Raw genomic sequence first — 23,189 nt, forward strand, 5'->3', positions numbered from 1 at the left:
ATTTAGTTTTCATTTCTTTCTTTTAAATAATGGAATTAAATTGCAAAAACAGCCCTTGGCTATTTCTTTTACATTCCTAAATACCATTCGAAAAGGAAAAATAAACAAACAGCACTGGCAAAGCCAACACATCTGACTTGCACAGTGTGATGAGCTCTGTGGAGTTTTGAACAATGCGTGTGAGCATCTGAAGACGTACTATGATCAAAACACTGGTCTAAATAAAGTCCAGCCACAAAAAAGAGCCCTGGCAGAGACCGAACTGCAAAAGAGCTCTTTCACAATCAGAGTCTGGCATAATCCGAAAGATGGCTTAAAATAAATCTTGCTAGAAATCAAGCCATTGTGTATCCAGACTGAGGAATTGTCAGAGCTCCATTAGACAGGTAACATTGCCATACTACATTATCTCACTGGATGACACCCAATGACACAAGTAATTTGCTTTACAGGACAAGCAGATTTTTTAAGTATCTCAGTTGGGTTCTGTTTAATAATTTCCAACCTATGCATACAATCCCTGGGTCCTGAAAAGGTACCAGAGGCAAAACTGAACCTTTCACAGGTAATGAGTGTTTTAAAGACTGAGTTAAGCATCAAAACCACAGTCTAGTGCCCAGAGTTCCTTGCTGGTCCAAACACTTGGATTGAGGTATTCAGAATATTAGTGTGCAAAGTGCTGAATTTCTCTTCTTAATGAAAATTTCCAAGAACAGTATTTTTCTGAAGAAATCCTCTTTACAGTGAAATAGTTGAGGCCTCTGACATAAACATGCTGCCAGACCCACCACGTAAGCACGAATTAGACCAGGTTTCAGCAGAATAGCATAGTTTGTAGGATACGTATTCAATTTTCACAATTTACGTAACATTTTTTCCTCTGCAAAACTCATAAAGGGCCAATTTTGGCATCAGTTGTTACAACATTAAAAGAAAAATGTCTGACTGTGGGCGCTGTAAAATAGCGTCTGACCATTTGAAGCTAGAGGTGGGGGGGAGAGACACAAAGCTCAAGCCACATGCCTGGCTCAGCTTGAGGTCCTCTTGGACCCTTGAGCCCAAAACGAGCCAAGCTTTAATATGGCGTCTGCCTGCCACTCATGCTCATGTTGCACAATTTGGTTTGTGACATGCTAATTTTAAGAAAATGCTTGATAATATAATGTTGCAAACTGTCCAATTGCTTTTGTAGACCTTTTGGGGTAAGGTCAAATATCACTATCATCTGCATATACCAAACAAGACCATTTGCGGTCTCCTACGAATGGGGCATCTGCTTCAACAACTGAAAGGGCACTAGGAAGATCATAAATATAAAATAAATATAATAAAGGGAACACTACACTGCTGTAACCCATTACTCATTGGACTTCTATGTCAGGTCAGTAGGCTTCCAGTTATTAACTTTTCTTCACATTCTTTGTCTCAACAGCCCATTAACTGTTAATGATGCATCCAAAAGCTATCTGGGACTACATACTCCTTGAGTCCCAACATAAAGGGTAGTCCACCCATGGCGGCTCATCCTCGCCATGTCCAGCCCACATGGAAAAGCACTTCCTCTATCTATGCTGCTCAGCAGCCAGATAAGTGCTTTTCCTGGTAGAGTTTTACTGTGGGGGATGTGAGTCATAATTTAAGACTGTTTTTGCTTAGACGAATGGTAATGTTTTTTGCCCTATATAGGGCTCTAGCTGCCTTGTCAAGATTTGCTGTTGAAAGGAGCTAAACCTAACTCTTTTGCCGTTAAGATAAGCTTCCCCACCTGGGCACCTTTTTTGGGTCTCCGTAAGTAGGGAGCATTGAGGAGGCTCTCCTGGGGCTTGTTCACAGTGGACGCTATTTGTTTTCCCTACTCTGATCCTCCAATCAACCGCAGGACCAAGATGTGTGGCGATACACATGTCACTAAAGGTCATGTGTACTCACCTCTAGGCGAGCTTCTCCCGCTGGCAAATACTCCCTTCTCTATAGAGAGGCAGAGTTCCAGCGGGAAGTGCACATTTTGGAAGTTCCCTGCATGGTTATGTGTTTCACTCCTTTGGTTTTGGGTATTTTTCCTACCTAAACACTGCATTAGATATTGTACACTGTGTTTGTCCAATGTATCAAAGGGAGTGGCTAGGGATAAGCACAAAGGCCCGTGAGCAGATTTGTTCATTTATTGTCCCGGTATTTGGTACAACTGAACACTATGGCAATTGCTATAGTGGAGACTGAGTATGAGGAAATGTTGAGTGACCAGTCAATCCCTACTCTTGATGAGGAGTCTGTCAATGCAGCAGGCACATCTCTGCAAAGGGCAGTGTCTAGTGCCCTGGAGCACTTGAGCAGACAGATTTTACTGTTAACGATTGAACACGCTATGAACCCCCTGCTGGGGGAAGGTGGGTGCTCACACTTAACACTGAACCTCAAGGGACTCGGGAAAACAGTGGAAAATGAAGGAAACATGTCCTTCCTCTGACAATTAAAGGCACGGATGCAAGGATTATCCATCTCTGTGTATCAACAATATTGTAGCTCCCCCACCCCCAAATTGTTGGGAATTTAAGGATGAGTATATATTTTCACTCTTTCGACTTATTCATGAACTGTGTCTTGTTTCATAGTTGATTATCAGTAGTGGTCAAATGATAATTATGACTGATGTATAGCAATCGCCAGGAATCACTCATGGCAGTTTTTCATTTCAGGATCAGATGAGAAGCAGGATTATCAGTAGAAAAATGTTACTGGAGTTTAGACATCATACAGACAAAAAGAAAGTGCTTTCTTTGTGGGCTGTTTTACATGGAGATGATGAGCCACTCCTTATGTTGGGAATCACAGGACATGTAGTATGAGAGGGCTCTTGCATGTTTCAGTAACAGTTAATGACCTGTGCCAAACAAAGTGAGGAAAGGTTATGCATGATACATTCCTATGTGTCCTTACTAGAACTGAAACTTTCCTTCACGATTGCTAGGAAATTTTACATTCTTGATGAGAGGCCAGAACTTCCACCAGGTAAAATAATTAGACCTGGTGTGAGGATGCAGAGCTACTATTAAACGTAAAAGTGGGGGGTAGATGGGTAGTGAGCAACACGAAGATCTTGCAACATTTTCAATATGCTCGTCCTATCTACATGATCAAACGCAGTAGGAAAGAAAATAATAAATGCCGCATAGCCAAAGTGCCTTTGCGTAGTAACATTTTTCAGCAACTAATTGAACTACTGATATATTATCTAGGGTGGAGCTATTTGCCCTAAATCCTGCCTGTTAAATCAGCAGAATCTCCTTGTCTGTCACTCACTGTTGCAAATGTTTAAGAATACTTTCAGAAACATATTTTCTACTAAGTCCAGAAGATCTCTCTGTAATTATGAGGGTGATATCAGTCCCCCTTTTTATTCAAGGGGACTACTATGCTCCCTATCTAAGAAAATGAAATTTCACCATGTTGATAACAGTTGACAGAGACTGGAAATTCATCTGGACCCATTGCACCAGAGGCTCTTGCTTTTTGGATGAACTCAATCATTTCAACAGATAGGTGAGCCGACAGCCAAGATGGCCGCATGGTATTGAAGCTCCAGGGAGCGGTATCCATTATCCTCGGTTTCCATCATCATCCACCCATTTAATGCAGCCTCACCGCCTGATCTGAACCTGGTAGTCCATCCTGTCCCTGATGGTACCTCCAGTGCTGTTCCTGCTGTTTATAAACCCACGCTGCACCGGTCCTCTGCCGCAGCTTTTGGAGGCCCTGCGACAACAGGGGTCACAAGCGAGCCTAAGGGCGGGGCCGTGGCATGAGCAGCCTGGTGCAGTGCTTTTGGCTGCCATTGTTGCCTCCTTCATGGTTGCGGAGCTCCCTCCTGGACCTTCTCTACCTCACGGTCTGCTGCCAGCGTTCTGGAGCTTGCGGCCGCCTATGTCATTTCCATGCTGCCTGGCTGGAGCGGCGTGGGACAGTACTCTGGCCTGAGCCACCTATGGGTTGCCCTTGCCCTATCTGTGCACCGATGTCTGGCTTCTACCACTGTGTCCTGCTTTGAGTACCCTGGGAGACACCCACTGTGTGGGGGGGGGGGGTTTGAGCACGTGACCTGTTGCCTCCCCCGCCTCTGCATCTCCACTCACTCCTTATGAAGGAGTCACACCCCCACCTGGTGCTTGATGATGCAATTGTTGGCCATATTTTATGGGCCCCAAGTTTTGGTAGGCCGCTTTTAACCTAGCTGCCCACATGACTCTGAGTTGCCCCATCAATCAAGCAAATCTCTGCCTACAACCTGACTTACGATAACCTTGGGGGGCTCTTATTAATACTGCTCTTCTGTCTCACCGTATGGCGATCACCTGCGACCCATTGTTGGACTACCAGCTTTTCTGCCTGCTCCTACTTGGGCCCTCTGCCTCCAGCCAGCCTCCTTTCCTGCACAAGGGACAGTCACTGCCTGTGTGCTACGCAGCCACAAGCATTGCTTTTACCATAATATCTGTAGGCCCTTCCTCTGCTACTATGGGCCCCGGCGATGCCAAACAAAAAAAGACTGACATTTGACTCAGTGCGTGTCCCTCATAACCAGCATTCGTCATCGGATACTGAACACCCTCCCCGCTCAGACTCCACCACATTGACCTCTGATGGCACTTCCACCATTATGGCAGAGCTGCGGGTTGGTTTTCAGTCCATAGACACACGCCTGGACTCGCTTAACAGCTGCTTGGACTGCATGGGGGAGCGCCTTGACCGTCCTAGCATCCGCTTAGACAGAGCTGAGCAAAGGGTATAGAAGATGGAACCTCCGATACTGCAAAGCGCCTCGAAAGGATGGAGCGCAGCTTCTTAAGTCTACTGTCACGAAGAACGACGACCTGGAAGCCAGGTCTCGATGCAACAACTTATTCTGGGAATAGCTGAGACCACCAAAACTGGCCATACAGATCTCTTTGTTGAAAAACGGCTGTTTGAACTCTTTGGTCGTCAAGCCTTCACAAACACATTTGTCGTTAAGCAGGCCCACCGTAACTTGGCCCCCGCCCTCCTGTTGGCACCACTCTTCGTCCAATAGCTCAGCTCCTTAACTATTGTGACCGCGATACAACGCCCTGCTTGTCTCGCGAGCGCTGCCTGCTTGTGTACCAGGGCTCTACGCAATCGCTTTCCCACAGCTGTCTGATGCCTGCAGGAAGCCAGGGGCAAATTTAGGGATGTTAAGAACACTCTTCGTAAACAAGACTTGAACTATAGCATGCTCTACCCGGGGCAGCTTCATGTTGAGGTCGATGGTCTTTCAGCATATCTTCAGCAGTCCCTCTGAGGTGGCTCGCCCACAGACCATATTCCGGCACAGGACCCCCTAGACTAGGCCCTCCGATCATTGCCATCTCTGCTCCTTGCTCATCTGCGGCTGGATGCTGTTCAGTTCCTGCACCTCACTGAACTGTTATCTTAAGCCTGGAGCATATACTTGCCTTCATCTATTTTGGTGTTGGATGAACTCTTCGGAAACTTCCATTGTTATGAATCTCTTCCCGTATCACTGGTATTTATGACGTCCACGCTCCCTGAGGCGTTGCTACCTCCCTCAGGTGTAGACCGACCGTATGCTGTAAAGTCCTTCTCATGTTTTTCTTTTTGGGAATGCACCAGTTATTGGACCTTAGTGTGGAGGGGGAAGAGGGGTGTTTGTTAGTTCATGTTCATCTTGTTTGCTGCTATTATTCCAATGCATGCATGGGCTTTACGAATTAGGCTGCCTATTATTACTACACACCATTTCCATACATTCTCAAACATCCTCAGGATGCATCGGACTAAGCCCTCACGACTATCGTGGACTATCCACGGGTTAAACAACCCAAGGAAAGGGAAATTGGAAGTATCCTTCCTCAAGAGGCATGGCGTTTATTTGGCTTTATTCCAGGTAGCACATTTGTCACCTCATGACAATTGCTGGTTCGCATCTGCCTGGGGCGCGAATCAATACTTCTCTTACTACAGCACTTATTCCATAGGGCTATACATCCTGATCCATAAATCGCTCCCCTTCATCTATCCTTAAGTTATGGATGATGAAGGCAGGTATCAGCGGGCTGCCTTTCTGGCAAAACAATCCTTTTACTTAACGCATATGCACTCAATATGGATGCACCTGACTTCTACCACACACTTGACTACTTACTTGATTGTTATTCATCCAACCTTGTCCTCTCAGGGGGTGACTTCAACATCACAATCACCTGATTGATTCTACTGGCCCCTGCATTATTACTAAACTCCATTCATACCGCACACTGCAAGAAATCCTGGATACACATCAGCTTAATGATTCATGGTGTGCTTTCCATCCTCATGCTCAAGGATTCACCTTCTACTTCTCCCCCACATGATTCCTGGTCCCGCATTGATTATTGGTTTTTGTCCCATACTGCCATGCTTCTGCTCCCAGAGGCCTCCCCCCCTCAGCCATACACTCTCTTACCATTCCCCTGTTCCCATAATATTAACTATCCCATCCCCTGACTCTCCAACATGATCATGGCGCTTTCCGGAAAATTCACTACTGGACGCTGCATTCAAGTCCAAGCTATTAGATGCAAGCAATGAGGACTTTAAGCTTAAAGGCCCCGTAAAGAGGTACGCAACACTCTTGAAGGCCTTCAAACTTTACATTTGAGACATTTGCACATCTAAACATGTGGGAGTCCTCCACTGCATTCGGGCTGACTTGGCCAGGGTGGAGCAGGAGCTCCTCACCACTGACTCTTCTAACGATGGCACTGTGAAGGGCCAGCAATCACATAGGCACTCTGTTCTACTGCAGGAGTTCCGAGATCTCGCTGATCATGAATTGACCTTTCTTGACAAATAACCCACTGTTATGGTTAGGGCGAGAGGACTGGTCGTGCCCTTGCCCGTCTGCTCCGTCCCAACTACCAGAGTTCCTATATCACAAGTATTGTCACTGATACAGGGAATACCGTCACTGATAAAGCCTCTATTGTCCAAACATTTCAATCCTATTATCAACAGCTTTACACCACACGGCTAACGGGTGCAATGGACGTGGTTAACTTTTCTCTCTTTGAAATAGCTATGGTATGGATAACTGATGGACAAAGGCAGTTCTTGGCATCTCCCATAACCCATGATCAAATTGCGCATGTAATTGGTAACCTGGGAGGCTCTAAGGCCTCTGGACTGATGGCCTCACTGGTAAATTCTGTCAAGTCTTTAAATAGGGATTAATATCTCACCTCTCAGAGGTATACACCAAAGCCCTTTTGGACCAAGTTCTTCTGCGGTCATTACGTTCCTACTCAAACCGGGTAAACCAACCGATCAATGTACATCATATCACCCATTTTCTCTTCTTAATTATGAGAACAAAATCTTGGCCAAAGTTGTGGCGACACATCAGGTTGTATTACTAGAACAAATTATTTCCCCACTGCAAACAGGATTTGTACTGCATCGATCCACAGCTATTAATCTATGCACTATATTCTCAGTACTGAATCAAATTTCCCCCACTCTTTCCGCTGCGGAGGCCCTACTAGACACTGAGAAAGTCTTTGATTCCCTTGAATGGCCCTTCCTAAAAGCTACCCTTCAAAAGTTAGCCTTACTATGTAATTTCTGTGAACTTATTATGCTCTGTATGCCTCGCCTATGGCTCGACTTTGAGTTAATGGCCAGCTGACTAATGCTTTCCCCATCTCCAGGGGACCCTGCCAACGCTGCCCTCTTTCCCCTTTGCTCTTTATTATTGCCTCAACCCTCTGATTCATCAACTACAACAACTTCACATCCACAGGGGGCCTGATTTGAATAAGGGACACCTCCTGGCATCTTTCTATGAAGATGATATTCTTCTATTTGTGCATGACCCCACCACATATCTTCTACCCATCATTAGGGAAATCATATGCTATGGGACATTCTCTGGTCTCTCCATTAACTGAAGTAAATTCAAACCTTTTCTGCTGACCGACGCCACCACCCCTTGCTCGCTAGAATATCCTCTGTGTTGGTGCTCAGATCCCCCTAAATATCTTGGGATCCTAATGCATAGGAATAAGGAGGAGGTGATTCACCTTAGCTACGGCCCTGCAATTGACAAAGTCTCCACACATATTGGATATGTCTCACACTCTCTATCGCTGGGAGGATAGCCATTATTAAGATGGTGGTTCTTCCACATTTCTCATATCTATTTCTGAACATTCCGCTTGCCCTAACTAATTTCTTCTTCTCGACCTTGCGCTGTCTCCTGACTTAAGCAAATTGCCCACCAGGATTAAATGGGAAACCTTGTTCCTTTCGAATGTCCAGGGTGGTTTTGGCATGCCAGACTTCCAACTATATTATTTGGCTACTCAATGTTAGCCATCTGGATGTGAGGCTTCCTTATCTCAAGGCTGAACGTGACCAAGCACAGCCAACACCTCTAGCCTCAATCATGCCCTGTGGATTGCCTAGTAAACCCTCCGACATCCATACTCACTCCATTACCTGCTGGGCCTGGGCCAAACTGTGTAAATTACTGGCTGCTACCCTTCTATATTCTCCTCACATTCCTCCTCAAAAATATCCCTTGGCTCCCTTTAACTAGGAGACATCAGTGCAGTGAGCGCCATCTTCCTGTCAGTTACATACGGAGGGAGATCTCTGTCAATGGAAGCGTTGACCTGATAAGTTCATTGGCATGCGCCTTCAGAGTAGCTCTGCTAAATAATCTACCCACTTACCCCAAAGAACCAGCGGAGTTCCTACCTCTCTCCCTTAAAATTCATACGCCAACAGTTCCAAATTGGTCTCCCGCTTCTATCACTCCTGTCTGGCAATTAGGCCAGTTTGCACACTTCGATCACAAATGGTGTGGAAACTAGATCTGGGCTACCCACTCCATGAAAATACATGGGCTTACTGTTGCATGTAGACTAAGCAGGTATCCCTAAACAGTTGACATTAAAAGCTGCATTACAAATTTCTACACAGAGCGTAAATTACCCCTAAAGCACTAGCCCACTATGACCTCTCATGCTCACATCAATGCCCCCGCTGTGTGGCTCATTATGCCAATTTTGTGCACCTTACATGGAATTGTAATGTTAACCGGGCCTACTGAATAGACATATTTGCTCTGATCTCTACCATGCTAGAGCAAACTACAGATCCAGGCCCCCTAAAGGCACTTCTGGGGTATGTTAAACCCTTGAGCCCTAGCCTTCACAGATTTACTGCAATGGCCCTGCGTTAGCCAAGCCTTGAACAAAGGTGCTAGTGTTTGGAACACATAATTCAGATATATATTGCACCCGCACTTCCTTGCTAATTAGAATTAGCGAGGCATCAATGCCAGTACCACTAGCTTTCGCAGTTTCCACAAACTTCCAGAGTTCTTAAAAATAGTAGCCTCTGTGAAGGCAATCCATTTTTGGTCTGCATTTATGTTTTTTTTTTTTTATTAGGACTCTATCTTAATCTGCTGTTTTACAGGAGGTCAAGTATAATGGAAGCATGCCAAAGTCATTCCCCTGCTTAAAAAAAAATCTCTAGATCCCACTAAACCGGAAAACTACCACCCTATCTCGCTTCCACCTTTTCCGGCCAAGGTAACAGAGAGCGTCCAGTCAGAGTTTCTGGAAAAACATAATATATTGGACATCTCTCAAAACTGCTTTATGCCTACCCACAGTACTAAATCCGCCCTGTAAGCAGTAGGAGAGAATCTCCGCAGTTCGCTGGATGAGGGCACACCGGCCTTAATCCTGTTAAATTCAAGTGCTGTGTCTGACCTGCTCTGACCGGATATTCCGCCTTTCTGAGCCAGCACTCTTTTCAGGTTCCCTCTCCCCCTTTTGTAACCCACCTGCAATCCCTTCACTATGGAGTCCCCCAGGGCTCTTCCCTGTGCCCTACCTTACTCAATATCTACATCCAAACACTTTCTCAGGTCGTAAAATCATTTGGGCTTGTGCTGGTATCACACGTCGACGATACCCGGTGGATTAATCACTCTCTGAATATTCAATGCAAGACATTACCAATTTTCAGAAAGGAATGCTTGCGGTTGCTAAATGGATGAAGAGCAACTACCTTAGATAAAATGCCAAGCAAACAAATTCTCTTTTTGGGTAAACACTCACTCTCTTGGGAAGACCATAGGTGACTAGGTACCCTCGACCCACCCCAAATCCCGTATCTGCTATCAAAAACCTTGGAGTCTGGATGGACAATACTCTTGCCTTCAAGGCCCAAGTTAAATCACTGCCTGGCACCTATTTCGGTCTTCTAAGAAGCCTCAAACCCATCACTAGCTTTTTCGACCCTCACATCAGACAGACCATCATTCAAGCACTAATTCGGTCATGCCTCAATTACCGCAATGTCATACACCTAGAAGTGAAAAAAGCTGTTATGAAAAGACGCCATAATGTCCACAATGCTGTGGCAAGGCTGCTCTTCTTGGTTCTAAAATTCTGCTCCACATCTGAGCTTCTCCATAAGCTGCACAGGCTTCCTGTGGACAAGCGCATGCACTTTAAGACTCTGTGCATTGCCCACAAGAACATTCATTCCCTGGAGGCTCCCATCCTCTACAATCTTATATCCTCTTCAATACCATCCAGACTGCTCTGATCTGCCGACATTAACTTGGCCATTGTTCCTCGAGTCAAGAGTCAGAGGTCATTACGACTGAGGTCAGGCCCCTATTCTGTGGAACAAACTAGGTCTCCCCCTCAGGAAAACCCAGAACATCTGCATTTTAGGAAACTGCTCAGGACCTGGCTCTTTTCCAACTTGCTTTTCCCCCTTACCCATTGCTTTGGGTGTATGTAGTTAATGTACTTCCGTTACTGGTTAAGCGCTGGAAAGCCCCATTGCTAGGGCAGCTATGCGCTATACAAGAACTTTTAATATAGCATGATTTGCCCCTTATAGTAAGGAAGTACTGGAATTGGCACCTGATCAGCCAATTTATTTCCCTGGTGAGATTTTGTTCAAGCCTGGGGACCTTTTCAGAGAACTGAAACTTTGAACAATTAGATCCTAATTTCTTCTCACCCAAGACACACTTAATACACAGCTTGAACTTTATAAAAGGCTTTACATTAGGACATGTCATATTATAAACAGACTTTATTAGTTTTACACTTAAGACCACTACATCTAAGTAAGTCAGTTAATTTTTCTTTTTTTTTTTTAATCAGGGAGACCTCAACTTTATTCTGATTCTATGAACTTTTATTTTCTTGTGACAAATCAAGGTATGAAGATAAAATGTTATGGTCACTCAGGGAAGTATCTATGACATGCAAATCTAATAGAAGCTCAAATGTATAATAGAATAAAATAGCACCAAAAAAAAGAGGAACCCCGATTACAGCTGCGGGCATAATGTGCTGGAATATAATAAGTAACTCTACCACTGACAATTATACAAGTATTATCTCTCAGAATTACTCCGTCACTTCAGGTCAGTCAATGCCTGCATTACAGAAGCTGACATAAAAGCCGTCCCTCCCTTAGTCATGCAAGTAGCCCATGAGTTTCAGTCATAAATGCAGAAGGTCCTTGGAAGTCAGGACATCCATATTATGTATTATCAACATTTTTGCACTGTTTTATTTGCTGATAAAGCTCAAAGTCTAAGAGTAATGCCCACTTGAATGGTCTTGATGCCTTTTTTTTTAGAAGACTCCAAAATCTAGTTAGTCTGTGGAGCAGCATAACAGTATCCTACAGCACTTGAAGCTTTGTTAGCATTACAATGAACATGCAGTAGATGGTTGTTTAATAAGTAGTTCATCAACCTTAAATGCACGTTTTTTGCAAAATATATAAATATTCAAATTAATGTTCCAATGGCATTCACAAATAAATATACATGGTGTCTGGGTGTCATATTCAACTTCCCAAGGTGCATAACTTGTCTGACGCAACTCTGTACTTTATTTAATTCACAGCTTTGTTATTATTTGAGTTTGTGCACACAAATACACACATGCATCCAATTCCTGTTGTACAACTCCCATACTTCTGTGCACATTCAGAGTTTGTGTGTGTAATATTATTGGCAATGCAAATACCTATTCACTACACAGTAGAGCGTGAATAGGATGGGAAGTGTCCAGTTGATACCCTCTACCATCAAAACCCCTTATGGCACCATCATAGAAAGTGGCTCAAGTGACAGCTTACTGTTGATATGGCCCTGCTTCTGTTTATAGGAGCCACCATACAGTATGCAGGAGAAACAAAGCCACCATACCTGTAAATATTAATCAGTTCTGAAACATTTCCAGATCTCCTCTTCTCCCAGTCCTGGTCTTGCTTCACCAGCACAGGTGGAATGGCATCCCGATTTTTGGCTTGTGCATAGATATCTCTTAAAGCAACAGCCTGGACATTTCCTAAATAGGACAAAATGTAAAAAAACATCTTGGTGCTTACAACACACTAAGAGCCAGTGGAGCAGCATAGGTTACAACTTTTATGAAGGTAAGAGTGCAGTCAAAAGTTCACATAGGGTTTTAGCTTTAAAGTCACAGGATACATTCAGACAGATTAGTATATACATCAGATTGCTGGAGCGATTGGGTCATTGAGCCCAAGCTTCAGATCGGACACAGGCTGATGTGATCCTGAGAGAGAAGAGGTGGCTGACCGACATCACACAGAAATCACTACACTGATTAGGCTTCAGACAGGAGATTGCCCAAACTGAGAGAAAAGTCATAAGAGTGTCAGGTCTCAAAGGTAAAAATACAAGCCTCAGATATCAGGTCATGCTAACAGACCACTGAGATGATGAAGACTTGTCTTCACTTCACAGCAAGGGTATGGGTGCTCTAACTAAGGCTCAGAGTTGCAGCTGATAAAGAAGGGAACTGTCTCACTTGGGGTGCCAGACAGAACGAAATTAAAGCTTCAAATAGAATAAAATCTGACTTGAGACAAAAAATATATTAGATGTCTGGCTCAGGGTCATTGACACTAACCTAAGTACTCAGATAGGGGGTTTGCAAGGACTTGACACCATAGAGAGTGAAGTGGAAGATTTTAGAGATGCTGAGAGGATAAAACTCCTGGGCAAGCGATAAGCCGACTTGATAACTGGAGATGGGCTGTGCTGTGCTTCACTGACTTGGGTGTCTCCACCTATATTTTCCGATTGGTGAGCGAGCTTAAGATGAGGGAGAGAGAGGCTGGCACATCTGAACACCACAGTAAAGCAGATATCCACAGCTAAAGCTCCTGACAGGAGATATGCTCACTTGAAACCAGAGAAGGAAGGTTTCTGAAGTAGGGCTACAGAGACGGAGACCAATCAGATTCAGCTGGAAAAAGTGTGCCACCATGCTATTTTGACTGTCTTTTGTTTGATACAGGACGTTCCCCACTGAGCTCAAAACTAAGGCAGCACAACCTAGGTGCTTCATGTTTTAATGACGTCCACCAGGGGAGCACAATGCTTTGCTGGCCAAAGGGTGCACCCTATGTCTACCATTACCCAAAGTTGAGAAGGTCTACTACCCTCTCCTAAACCCATATACTGTGAGACAGAAGGCCGGTGGTAGCAGATTCTAGCACAGGTGTAGAGGCCTTTTACCTCTAACTCCGAAGAGCAAGTAACCTACAAAACACCTCGCAAACATTGGTTGGTTCGCAATAACTAAGGACCTTAATACACCTTCCCCAGGTGTTCTGCATGCAAAGTGAGATATTGTGTGTGAGAGAGACAAGCACTTTGGGCAAGTGTGTGCAAGAATCCATTTGTGCCATGCTACATCCGTTGTATGGGTGGGAGATAGTCTGCAACGTGAATGGTGTAATGTATGGCAAACACAGTGACTGCTACACAAAAAGGTGGTCCCCCTCCAGACTGCCCTGGTGCTTCCTTGTGAACCTGATATTCAAATACCATCTGTCTCTAGGACCATATGTATCCCTTGTGGGTCGGGGAATATATATTCACATATTGTGGGTAGGGGGCAAGAGGAAAAGATCTGCTTTGGCACAAGTGCACATTAAGGTATATGGTAGGGCCTCTTTGAATGAGAGGAGTGGCTCTGAAGAACCTAGACTGCAGGACATTCTAGCACAAATGTGATAAAGGTCTAAATGAGAAAATAAGGTAAACCTCTGGGTGGTGGGTGGGTCGCATGTGAATCTATGACAGATGCCAATGCTAGAGAACTGTAGTTACAGATAAGTAACTAAGTTTTCTTCTCCAATATTGGATCTTTCATAGATTCACATGCTTGAATCAGAATAGAGAGCAGTAATAACAGTTCACAATTGTGAAAAACACAAATACCCTTAGTGGATGGTGGGTAATGATTTGTATAACTCTGTACTGTTCACCATATAAGAAATGGCAGTATATAAAATTAAGCATGGGTAATATAATCACACTAAGAGAGATAAAATGAGAACTAAAAATAAATTCACCTCTATGAGAAGAGGCTTACCTTATTGGAAAAGATGAAATAAGACTGCTTGTCCTACAGCTGCGTCCATGCTGGCTGGCAACTCCAAGCAGTAATGCTGTATGAAAGTATATGTGATTTTCCATGGAGCGGCACAACAGATCTTCTCGGAGGAAACACCAGTGAAAAGGGGAGCAGAACAGGATATTGCCCTTGTAGAATGTGCTTTAGGTGTAAGTGTGAGCGGCTTACCCGCTTCAGAATGGCAGAGATGGTTTCTGAAATCCATCATGAAATAGTCGGTTTTGTGACTGAAGCACCTAGTTGGTTAGGATCATAGGGAACCAGTAACTGTTCAGTTTTCAGAATTTGTTTGACGTCAAGAGAGTGAAGTGCCTTTTCAGCTGATGAGGATGGATTTGGAAAAAAGGTGTGGAGTACCACAGGTTTGTTGAGAAGAAATTGGAATAGAACCTAGGAATAAACTTTGGATTTGTTTTGAGGAGAACATAGTCATCTGTGAAGTATAGGGAGGGTTCCTGGATAGTAAAAGCTAGGCTTTCACTTACTCTCCTTGTAGAGGTTAGTGCCAAGAGTAATGCAACTTTCCAAGTGAGATATTTGAGCTCAGCCTTGTGAAAAGGCTCAAAATGTGATTTTACAAGTTGCGAAAGGACTACATTAAGATTCCACTCAGGTGGAGGAGGGCAAATCGGAGGAAAGGCTCTAAATAAACCTTTCATAAATTGCTTGATGATCCGGTAAGAGCAAAGAGAGACAGAATTGAGAGAGCATTTGTTATGTGAAATAGCATTGAGGTGAACTTTAACAGACGCATGTAACAGTCCTGATTTAGCCAGAGATAGTAGGTGAGGTAGAATCTGTTCTGGCGGTGAATCGGGAGGGTGGATATTGTTTTGTAGACATCAAGAGCAAAAACATATCCATTTGAACCTATAGGCTTTGTTGGTGGAATCAGCTCTTGCCTTGGATAATATATCCCTGCAATCCTGGGGGATGTTTAAGTGCTTGAGCTTGTTGAATTCAGCAGCCATGCATGCAATTGGAGAGAGGCGGGATGTGGCTGGAGGATCTGCCCCTCGTTCATGGTTTATAAAAGGTGACGTTTCAGGCAGGCGATATGGGTTGTTTTCCAAGAGTAGAAGCAGTTGCATGAACCAGTGTTGTCATGGTGCAATGAGGATCAGGCGGCACGGTTCTCTCTTCATTTTCATTAGAATCCTGGAGATGAGGGTAAGTGGGAAAAGAGTAAGCAAAGATGCCTGACCATCTTATTGAAAAAGCATTCCCCCATGACCTGCTCTGTGGTTCCCAGCTGGCGAAGAACCAGCAGTTTCAGTTCCCTTGTGATGCAAAGAGATCTAAACTCGGTGTGCCCCATCTCTGGAATATGGAGTTGAGAATTGGCCGATTGAGTTCCCATTCGTGGCATGTTTGACTGGTTCTGCTCAGAGTATCCGCTAGATTGTTCTTTATCTCTGGCAGATGCTCCGGCTTGATGAAGATAAGGTGTACTAGTGCTAATTTCCAAATTTTCTGAGACTCTAGAGAGAAAATGTGGGACATCATACCTCCTAGCTTGTTTAGATAATGCATGCAGTTGGTGTAGGAATGAGGATGTATGATGTTTGTATCCTCGGAAAGAATGACTGCAGTGCCGAAAAATGGCTCTCAACTTTAAGAAATTGATGTGCATTCTGGAAAGAGAAGCACTCCATCTGCCCCTTATTTGGAGATCTTGATGATGGGCTCCCCAACCTTCCAGGGAGGCATCCGTGGTGATAATGAAATCTAGAAGTGGAGAGAAACGTTAGCCCTGTTGAAAGGTTGCTGGCAGATTGCCACCATAGAAGTGCCTTTTTCATGGCGGAGTAATTCGAATTAGATTATTGAATGATCCGGTTACTTGGAGCCACTGCTTGTCCAACTGTTCTTGTAAGGGTCTCATTCTGAGACATCTCCGAGGCAGCATGAGAATGGCCGAGGACATCATGCTGAGAAATGACTTTAGGATATGGACAGAAACAAACCATTTTCTGGATAGGTGGTGAGCCAGTGATATTATCCTTTATCTCTCTGCGGACAAGAATACCTTGTTTTGTATGGTGTCCAGAGTTGTCCGAGAAAATGCATCCTCTGAGAGGGTAAGAGTACCAATTTTGGTAATCGACTACGAGTCCTAGACAGCAAAACAGATGGAAGCAAATCGACATGGCTTCCGAAGCGTTCGGATAGACCCCGCTTTTACAAGACAATTGTCATGATACAGAAAAAGCTGTAGTCCTTTGAGTCTCAAATGTGCTGCTACTGTGGCAAGGACTTTGGTAAACACTCGGTGAACTGAACAGAGACCCTTTGAACTGAACAGAGACCCTTTGAACTGAAAGTGAGCTCCTGCCACAGTAAAGAGGAGACATTTTCGATGCTTTGGGTGGATAGGGAGGTGAACGTAGACATGTTGCAAATCAAGAGTGGCCATAAAATCCGCATGATCAAGAAGGTGCAATATCTCCTGGAGAGTTAACACACTGAATTACTTTTTCTGTATATACTTGTTTAGCTTCCTGAGGTCTAGAATGGGGCGCCATTCTCCAGACATTTTATTTATTAGAATGAAACAAGAATAAAACCCCTTTCCTATCTGAGAACGAGGAACTTTCTCTATGGCGCCCTTTTATAGCATGATGGCTGCTTCCTTCTTGAGTAAGTGGATTTGAGCCACAGGTGATGTTTGTGGCGGAAGTTGTACAAACTCCAAAATATGGCCACATCTTATTATATCCAGGACACACTTGTCTTTGATAATTTGTTTCCATTGGTTGCAGTAACGAGATGTGTGCTCCCTTGGGTATTAGGATAGGGGAAACTGTAGCAGGCTCCACTGAATTGTCACTTATCCCTGCACGCATCTCTAGATTGTGCTGGTTGCTTACATCTGGGCTGCTGTCTGGAAAATGTAGCTTGAGGTAGTGCACGACATTGGCGCTGCTGGTAGGTGGAATGAAATGATTGATAGCTTTGAGGTTGGTACAGTTGATAGCTTCCATGAAAGGTGTAGGTTCCTCAACCTCGTGCTCCTCGAAAAGGTGTTTTCCTATATTGAAGCATTCTCAAGGACCTAGCCGTATCGGTATCCACCTCGATGGCCTGTAAGGTATCCTCTATATGCTTGCTAAAATGCATATCGCCGATAAAAGGCAGGTCAAGAATCTTACTTTGTACCTCTGGATGGAACGTGGTCAACTTACATCAACGTTGACATCCAAAGACGGCTGCACCAGCCAGCTGACAAAAGGGAAGCAATGTGCACGGATGAGCCAATGATTTCGGAAGCTGGTCTTTCTCCTTTTAGTAAGATTTAACATGCCTCCTGGTTTTCATCGTCTGGCAGAAAGTCTAGTTATAGTGCGTTATCTGACCACATTGGGCGGTCATACCTCCCCAGTATTAATAAGGCATTGGCTGCCCGCACAGTAGTTCCACAGATGGTCATGAATCTCTTGCCTGTGTTAGGAGTCTTCTACCCTCCTTGTCAGGAGGGGAAGTGAAAGGCGTGTAAGAATTCTTTGATCTCCTCTGCGCAGCCTGGGTGATGATGGAATCTGGCTTTGGATGTCCCACCAAACATGCTGGTGCATCGTCTGTGGCCTTGTATTTTTTTTAAAATCTATTCTAGGTAGGACTGTGGTGACTGTAGCTGGTGCCTCCATGCCCTTTATTCCTTCTTCTCATACATAGCGGAATATTGGGATTGCTCCCACTGTTATTCTTGACTGGTCTTTAAAATCATAAAGAAAGCAGTCAAACTGCTTGATCGTCACAGGAAGGTGAAATCTAGTCACAACCCTTCCCATCAGGGCGTAAAAACCACCTAAGTCTTCTGGTGGCGAGTCTGCTGGTTGGGTAGGTGGAGGAGAAGGTGTGGGAATTATGTATTCATTCCATTCATTGCTAGAGGGTCTGGCGTCTTGAATTTCACCCTCCTACGCATCATCATCAGTTGAAGGTGGAACAGCAATGTGTGAGGGTGTAACAACCCTTAGTGTTGAAGGAGGTATAAGAGGTTGTGTTGCTGGAGGAGGAAATGGTTGCGATCCCACAGGTGTTGGAAAATCAGTACGGTAGTCTAAGAACATGGTGTGTAAGCCTTCTACTAATGCCTCAGGAAGCTAGACCATGGATTCCTGAATTGGTTCTATATAATGCTGGGTCTTGGCAGCCGCATGCTGTGGGTGGAATTCCTGGGTGTAATATTGGTCATCATCATCCTCTTGATATTTGACATTCAGCTGTGATGGGCTGGGTACTGGGCCAAATTAGTCATCATCATTATCATCAGATTCGTCCACAAAATTGGCAGGAGTTACTGGTGAGAACTGCAAAGGATCTTGGTAAAAATGTCTGGTTGATGGTGGTTGAAAAAGAGGGGTAAACTGCAAGCTTGAGGGTCTTTTCATTTTACATGATGGAGGCGTCGACGAGAAGCGTGCCATCAATGATGGAATAATTTGATGTGGTGACGAGGTGGTATGTATTTTCGTTGCTGATGGTTTTTCGTTGTCGACGATGTATTAGTCGTTGACGGTGCTGTGAATGTTGACGATGTAGTTGTCATTGACAATGGAGACGTCGATGATAGAGGTGCCGTCGACGGTGGAGGTGTCGTCAATGAAGGTTTTGCTGATGAGGCTTTAGCTGGTGTTTGAGCAATCTCCATCGACAGAGTAGAGGTTTTTGTTACCGTCAATAGTGCAAGTTTTTTTGATGAAGATTTTGATAACCGATGATGAAGAACTAGATGAATGCTTTCCTTTTTGTGAGGAATCATGGTGCGTTTTCTTTGGAACATTTTTATGAGGAGACTCTTGTGATCTCTTCCTCTTTTTGTGCTTTTCAGAAGAAGTGTAAGAGCTAGCTAGCAGTGTCCTCATCTTCAGAGATTACATCAGATTTTTGAGTCAATGTAACCAAATTAACAACTTGCCCTCTGTCTTCTAGGGTTTTGGTTGAAAAGATCCTAGAAATTTTTACAAGCAAAATACACAATCCTTATGGGGATCCTCCTGGTGAAGTCTCTTCTTACCACAAGATCCACATGACCTGAAGAGTCCTTTCTTAGAAAAGTCCTACATAGTGAGAATGGATGAAGTTATCAGAAATGTGAATAAACACAGAGTAGAGCTCAGGGACACTCCCTCTCAAATGACGTGTGGTAGAAAATCTGAGGAACTCAGCCTCTCTTGGGAAGGTTCTACAGGGTGCTGTCATCTGGTAGGCTGTGACCTAGATTTGGTTCTTTTTTCACAAAAGGATATGGATAGGCTATCACAGTGGCTATCCATTGCATTCTACCATATTAGTTTATATTGCATTGCTCTTATAGTAATACCTTGTGACTCCCACTTCAACAACGAGGAAGACTCAAGCATTTGAATCTATGAAAGATCCAATACTGGAGAACATTAGGTTTTACCTCTGCTGATGGCAGTTGGAGGTTGAGGACTTCCACAGCCCTCCTAATGAATTCAGCAAAAGATTCTGACTCCTCTGTGGAAGGGCCAGATGGAGAGTTCAGGCTAGTGTCAAAGGAAATAAGTAGCCCACTGGCATCTTGAAGAGCCACAAACAGATTTTCTTTCTCACAAAGTTGGAATCATCATCACCACAATAATGGGGCTCTGCATCCGAAAAATGTTTCTGGTAGTGGCAATATCCCACAGCAAGAGATGCTGACTCCTATGTGGCTGGGCCAGATGGAGAGTTCAAGCTATTCTCACGGTCCAAGGTGAGAAGTCGGGACAGGTGTCAGCCTCAGAACTGGGGCAGGCCCCACAGCAGGGTTAATAGGCACAGTCCATATCAGGGACAAATCAGTTGGTAGTAGCCAACCTGGCGGTCTCTTCACATTCTTCGCACTGGTACATGTGCCAGAGGGAGCCAGTAGAGTGGCAAATATACACAACATGGCCTCCTTAAAGGCTTTGACCTATTGAGGCATCAATGAAGGACCAGGGAATTTGTGTTGGATGGCGATGAGAGGAAGGACTGGGTCCGAGGCAGGGTCCATGACCGAACTGGGAGGTACCCTGACATCCATGCAACTTCTCTTGACAAGAGATGCAGGAAGAAAGGAACTCATGTGTAGGCTTATGTTTTTTCTTGGACTTCAACATACCTGATGACTTGGGAGTAGGAAGAGGAACTCTTTCAATAACAGACCTCTCTTCGTAATGCGTACTCTACTTAGGTGAGACCAGCTCTTATGCACTTTCCGACGGTGTTCAGAGATATAGAGCTTGGCTCTGGGACCTTAGATGACCTTCGGGTTGATCCTGGTGCAGCTTTCACATGACTTCAAGTCACATCAGGAACCCAGATGCCAGATACATACCTGGTGGGAGTCTGTCGCTGTCATGTGCTTAATGCAGTCCTTGAAGCCTTTCATTTTTGGGGGCAGACATGTCCCTTGCATACTGGAAAAATTGTTATAAAATAAATTCTGGACAATTCCAGGAAACGTGGTTTGTGTTGGAAGGTGAGAAAAGAAGGAAAGAAAGAAGCAGATGTCAGCTCACAGCAGTGTTGACTATATGTGACTCTGGCATCATTTCTGAGGTGGGATGGAGTCGACACTCAGCTGCACATGCCACTTCCCACTGCACAAGGGAACTGCTGAGAAAAATCTCTGGATCCATTCTGACACCTGTGGAAATTGACATGGTGAGGCATCTGCAGTTAGATGTATCCATCAGAAATTTAGCTTGGCTTCCATCAAACATTTTTTGTGGAATACATGAAAATCATTTCAATTATCCCCCCTTATGTTCAGATAATCATGGTCTAGTCAAGACTAACAGAGATGACGTGGAATGTACTTAATACAAACTAGACATCAGAACCACTTAAAAGCCTGACTTCCCCTCTTAAGTTCTTTACCTGCCAAAGGAAGTGACACCAGGCCACTTCTGGCTTTGGCCTGCAAAAGTTTGTCTTCATAGGATGGTGCCCTTAGACCTGGGCAAGTATGTGGAGGTTGTGCGACATGCAAGTACCTACCGGAGAACGAACTGAAGCGATTAAGTGTCCCCTTGTCCAGTAAGTAGGTGTGACTGGCTGATGTTTCCCTACTGGAAGGAGCTCCAATGCCTCATGCAAGCAGTGTTTTAATTGCAAGCATCATCTGAATGGGGTGTGGCGCTTGGCTGATTAGATGCTTTCTGGCAGCGCTCCCTCTGTCCCTCATAAAATCCTTCACCGTCATGCTATCTAGCTAAATGAAAAATAATAATCAGATGAATATGAATTATGCAACACAGCCGATAATGACAGGACGTGAACTGTTAAAATTGCTCAGTAAGTGGTAAGCAGTTTGGTGGTGTCTCCATGGAGCAGGTCAGCCCTTTGTTAACAGAAGTGAGAAGAAGCCTAGACTAAGTTATGAGACGGATGGTTAGGCTCACCGAGAGGTAAGCAGTCACTTGGGTGGCCATAGTGCAGGCCTGTGAAGGGTGGACTTACCATAAACAGTGCACCGCTACCCTGTAAGTGGAGCAGGGCTGGGAAATCTCACCAAGCAGAGCAAAAGATGAACCTGCCAATCTGACAGAAGATGTGAAATAAAGATGATGGTTGCATCACACAGTAGCGCTACATGCCTTGATTATAGCAGTACTGCAGGTGACTGGGCAGCAGTAAGAAACAAAAGCTACTGCATTACAGTATGCATTTGGGATAGAATGGGGGCAAGCCCTGTACAAAAAACTGCATTGGAAGGATATGGTTGTGTTAAGCAAATACTGCAACTGCTATGCAGTCAATAATATACAGTTCCTATTCACTGCTTTCTCAAAATGTATTTATGAGTGAGAAATACAGTGAAACTATCCATTAACAGTCAAACATGGAAACAGTCAAAAATCCACAGGATGTTATAAAAATAATACAAAGTGTTCAAGCTGATGATGCAGCCCAGTCCATGTCCTTAGTTCTGCTTGGATGTGGTGAAGCACAAAACAAGTGATGCACAACAGAGGTCTGCATTGCAGGTTCTGAGGGTTCCTCGGACAAGCAGTAAATTATTCTGACAACTTATCCGGACTACAAACTACCTGAGGACCATAAACAATTCTGTGCCATGCCCGATAACCTCAACAAGGCAACCCTATGGGAAAAGAAAGAACAAAACTATAGCAAAATAAATAAAATAATGCAATATAAGGTATTTACAGCACCAACTGCCAGGGTTAAAGTAGGGGTGAGGGTGGAATGTCCAATGCTTAGAACTTCAAATGAGCAACAAGTAGCCATTATCACCCACACTAATTGCTCTAGCAACTGAGCCAATGGGCTGTCAAATGTGTATGGTCCTTGATAATTGGGGTGTAAAGATTAGAGACTCAACCACATAACGTCCATGTATGCTGATGACACACACATATACATAACTAATCTTCTGAAATATATATCAATCCATATTGGGTCATTTGGGGAAGGTGCCCTTTTGCGCACTCATTGGGCCAAATGGAAGCTCTTTCTGTTGGTTCAACTCTGACACGGTCAGCCAGGTGAAGTCTTTCTCTGTTAATGACCTCTAGTGGAAGACGGAGTGTTACAGCTATCTGGCCATTCGGGTGACTCATAAAAAGGAAGCTCAATTCCCTCAATATGGAGAGGGTAGTACAGGGGCTAGAACAATCCATTGTGTTTTGGAATTCATTGCCATTGTCCGTAGTA

The 23,189-nt window shown here is 44.3% G+C and overlaps 1 protein-coding gene across 2 annotated transcripts in view; it reads right to left on the reverse strand.

Annotated features, from left to right (window-relative positions):
- Positions 1-23,189, reverse strand: part of FAM234B (family with sequence similarity 234 member B) — a 254,974-nt gene that overhangs the window by 82,614 nt on the left and 149,171 nt on the right. For both annotated transcript variants that reach the window (XM_069231446.1, XM_069231447.1), the window contains one exon: positions 12,275-12,416. In XM_069231446.1, coding sequence (XP_069087547.1) covers positions 12,275-12,416 — 142 coding nt within the window. The remainder of the gene's footprint in view (positions 1-12,274; positions 12,417-23,189) is intronic.

The sequence above is a fragment of the Pleurodeles waltl genome, chromosome 4_2, assembly GCF_031143425.1.
Source record: "Pleurodeles waltl isolate 20211129_DDA chromosome 4_2, aPleWal1.hap1.20221129, whole genome shotgun sequence".
In the NCBI taxonomy this organism is placed as follows: domain Eukaryota; kingdom Metazoa; phylum Chordata; class Amphibia; order Caudata; family Salamandridae; genus Pleurodeles; species Pleurodeles waltl.